Source organism: Malus domestica, chromosome 06 (genome assembly GCF_042453785.1).
Source record: "Malus domestica chromosome 06, GDT2T_hap1".
Taxonomy (NCBI): domain Eukaryota; kingdom Viridiplantae; phylum Streptophyta; class Magnoliopsida; order Rosales; family Rosaceae; genus Malus; species Malus domestica.
In genome coordinates, this window is record NC_091666.1 from 7,600,945 (window position 1) to 7,604,886 (window position 3,942).

General features: G+C 35.2%; 1 protein-coding gene across 1 annotated transcript; it reads right to left on the reverse strand.

Moving 5' to 3' along the window:
• Positions 1-2,090: 2,090 nt before the first annotated feature.
• On the reverse strand, positions 2,091-3,371 carry LOC103428253 (transcription factor MYB4-like). The gene is made up of 3 exons (XM_008366351.4): positions 3,124-3,371; positions 2,822-2,951; positions 2,091-2,660 (listed from the first exon to the last, which is right to left on the reverse strand). Exons 1-3 carry the CDS (start codon positions 3,257-3,259, stop codon positions 2,303-2,305), a joined length of 624 nt encoding a protein of 207 aa, XP_008364573.3. The 5' UTR covers positions 3,260-3,371; the 3' UTR covers positions 2,091-2,302.
• Between the last annotated feature and the right edge of the window lie 571 nt (positions 3,372-3,942).

Consider the following 3,942-nt stretch of genomic DNA (forward strand, 5'->3'; position numbering starts at 1 on the left):
CAGGTGCGTGGGGGCACGTGACAAGCCCAAAAATTTTTCTAAAAATATGTCGACGTTCGTGACGTCGAGTAGGTCACTGTGGTATATTCATATACCCAAATTGAGCACCGTATGAGAAGTTATTTCGAATTGTCGGTTATGTGCTTTAATTAACGTTTTTATAGTTGTTTTGCATATAGGTGACACCTATCCCGAGGACGAGCACATCCAGGGACGTCACGGGGGTTACGACCCATCGACTTACCAGTGAGTGGGCAGTATTTTCTGTGTATACCTATATACTATTGATATTTTTCCCAGAAATTGAGTTTAAATGAAAGTACGTTTTAAAATGCCATGCATGCATATTATGAATTATATGAATTGATATTTGATGCATATATATATATATATGTGTGTGTGTGTGAATTGGTGCTGTGGATGCACAGGTGAGTATCAGGTGAGTTTTATGTTATTCATGTGAATTATTGATGATGTGAATTGTGTTGAGAGCTCATAACCTGCACCCCTGGTGTTAGTGCTTATAGTATTCACCTCACCGCACGCTCACCTTGGATCCAAGTAGGTGCATGTCGTACAGACCATGAGAGGGTTCCGACATACTAGTCGTACAGATCACTAGAGGTGGTTCCGACTGGTAGGTGACCTTAGATTATGCGCGTAGATGATTGATGAGAGAAGCACTAGAGCGTATTATTTCACCATTCTTGTCGTACAGACTACTTCAGGTAGTTCCGACTTATGTGCAGAGTAGCGCCGTACAGGTCACCGTGGTGACTCCGGCTGGATTGGATAGTGAGCTATAGAATTAACCATACAGGACCAACTACAGGGTCTCCGGTTGATTCATTATGTCACCTGTTATATTGATGCATCCATATTCTGTCATTGACATTATTGCATGGCATACTTGCTGGATTTTAGTAAAGATTAATGTTTTGAGATTTGAACAAATATTATGCTATTATGTTATTTTCTGGGAAAGTATACAGGTTTTACAGTGAGGGGTTAGAATTGTTTTAAATGAAATGTTTTGGAAAACTTTAGTTTTACTGACCCACTCAATTTTGTTTTGCGCCCCTCCAGGTTCTAGTTAGCAGTTGGTGGCTCACGAGGTTTTCTTCTGCGTTCTGATAAACTTCCTGCATGTAGGACTCACATGCGGGTGTTGTAATTTAATTATAGTCCTACTTGACTGCACCTAGTATTTATGCTCTGAAATTGTGTACTGCACACTTAAACTCACTCTAGCATTCTAGTTGGATATTATTGCTAGTAGTTGGTTTTTTTTTTTATTCCTTCGTATTTCTCATATCTTTTGCTTCCGCATCGCACTTTTGGTTACGTCACGCTCACGTGACGGCTAGCACGCCTTGATTCTAGGATCGGGGTGTGTCACTTACATACCTTTATTTTGTAGGTAAATAATTTTACATGCATTATTACATATATTGGGCACATTTGAGTAATATATATGTGCAATTATACTTTATTATATCAAATGTAGATAAATTAATATTGAATCAAATAACATTTTTTTTTATTTTGTAGATAAATTATTTTGCATGTATTATTACATATACTGGGAATATTTTATTACTAACACACATGTCCAAATAATTTACCTATGTTTTTATGTAAATTACTCCATAGTTCTCTTTCAATTTCCATTTGGTAAGAAAATGACAAGATTAATTAAAATTGTTATTTATTTATTTATTTAAAGGAAAGTATAACATTAATGTTTTTTTTTTTTTTTTTTTGCCAGAAGCACTAACATACAATTTGTTATGATATATTAATATACAATGAATTTAAACATTAATACATTTTTTTCATTAATCCCTCCCTTCAAATCTGCATAGAATTAAATGTATACATTAAAATTGTAATTAGGGGTATTTTAGGCATCTGAAAAATGCAAAATGTGTAAAGTCAAACAGAATTAATGAATTTGCTTATGTGGAGCCTACTCATTGGGTTTTATTCAAGTAAAAAAACTATATCGGATTTTATGTAAAGAAACTTGAGTTTCAAGGACTAAAATCATATTTTTAGATAAAACAAATATGCATGGCCACACAAATACATTCAAGACCAAGCAATTTTTCATTTAAATTGTACAGAATTACACAGCCTTCCATTCACTATTCTTTTGTTAGCCTTCATTTCTCAATGAGAAAACTAGCTAGTCTTTAAATTATAATAATTTAAAAAATTATTATTGACACTCTACAAATTTAATTATACATTATTAATTTTATAGAGGGCTAATAATAATTACTTAATTTTAATCCTATAATTACACAATGACCTTTTCTTGGGCAGCCATGGTGTCTTCATCAAGCTCGAGAAACTTGTTCACCCACTCCAACCCATAAGAACCTTCAGCAGAGAAGTCAAAGAACTCATTCACATCAAAGTTCGTATCAGCGCTATCGTCTGATGCTTTCTGGGAAGGTGTAGTTGTAGTATCGGCGCTATTGTCTGATGCTTTCTGGGAAGGTGCAGTTGCAGTAATAGTTGTCATTGTCTCTTGGGCTGTTGAAGCAAGCGATGTCTTTTCCTTCCGATTTATTTTCTTGCTCAAATGAGAATTCCAGTAATTCTTTATTTCATTGTCTGTTCGGCCTGGAAGTCTCCCGGCAATCAATGACCACCTATACAATACAAACTTCCGATGGTCAAAACTTTTCTCGTCTGACATGTTATGCTATTAGCAGAGTGTCAATATGCATGCACCGTTGTCTATTTATTCATTCAAATATGTGGTCCAGATTGACACAAGAAAATGTTGATAATGTTGACTAAATTAAATTACCTGTTTCCTAGTAGTTTATGAAGCCTAAGTATCAAGTCCTCTTCATCATCAGAAATGTTGCCTCTCTTAATATTGGGTCTCAAATAGTTCAACCATCTCAACCTGCAACTCTTCCCGCAACGATTCAAACCTGCAGTAGTAACAAGAGATTAATTAAAGTAAATATTGAACACACGAAATCCCCCAGCTAGCTTAAATCAAAATAAAGAAGAATCAATGTGGTTAATTTGTGTATTACTGGTTTAAAGTTTTAACCCTGTTGTTTGAGCTCAAAATTAACAAGGATTGGTTAAATAATTAACCTGCTATCGAAGCAACTGTCTTCCACCTCTTTGCACCATGAATTTCAATATATTCTGCGAGTTTTCTATCTTCCTCTCCTGTCCATGGTCCTTTGCTCATAAGCTTTTTTGTTGACGCGTCATTCTTTGGAGCCATGACGTACGTAGGGGAGAGGCAGAGGGAGAGAGAGAGAGGAGAGAGAGAGAGAGAGAGTTAAATTTGGTTTTAAATATATCAGATAAGTAAATAGCAAGAAAGACTGATTGTTGGCTATCAACGACTACTGAGGGTTTATATCCTGCTGGTTGGTACAGTTTTGTGAGGAGGAAATTTGAAGGGTCAATGTCAATGACTACTCTAATCTAGCTACCCTTCCTAGAGAGAGAGAGAGAGAGAGAGAGAGAGAGAGAGAGAGGTTCCAACTCCCAAAACTCACAACTACCACTTAGGACTTGATTAGATTGTGTGAGAATGGGGAGTAGAATATGAATATTTTTTATGTGAGAAATGTTACGTAGACCCTTTCAAAAGCGGGATTTTTTATGGATTTTTTTGCCTTCTCATGTTTTTTTATGTTAATATGGAAATTAACGTTAAATTGTGAGGTATCAAAAAGGGAGTAAGATTCTCTTCTCTCATAATTTCTCTTTCCTTCCCTCCCCTCTTATTTTAACGGTTGCGATCAAATTACGTCAACATTTTGTTTTGTATTGTTTATATAGAAAAAATGATAAAAAAGAAAATGTGAGAGTAGAAAAATGAAGGAGATGGTAACAGAAGGAGAAAAAAATCTTAAAGACATCCAAAAAAAAATCTCAGAAAATCTCTTTACCTTTTCT

What these genes read in the sequence shown, in the direction of transcription:
- LOC103428253 (XM_008366351.4), bottom strand. Translation starts at nt 3,259, where the DNA reads ATGGCTCCAAAGAATGACGCGTCAACAAAAAAGCTTATGAGCAAAGGA. An exon ending in GACAGTTGCTTCGATAGCAG is followed by an intron (nt 2,952 to 3,123) that starts GTTAATTATTTA and finishes TTACTACTGCAG; the next exon opens with GTTTGAATCGTTGCGGGAAG. An exon ending in CATAAACTACTAGGAAACAG is followed by an intron (nt 2,661 to 2,821) that starts GTAATTTAATTT and finishes TGTATTGTATAG; the next exon opens with GTGGTCATTGATTGCCGGGA.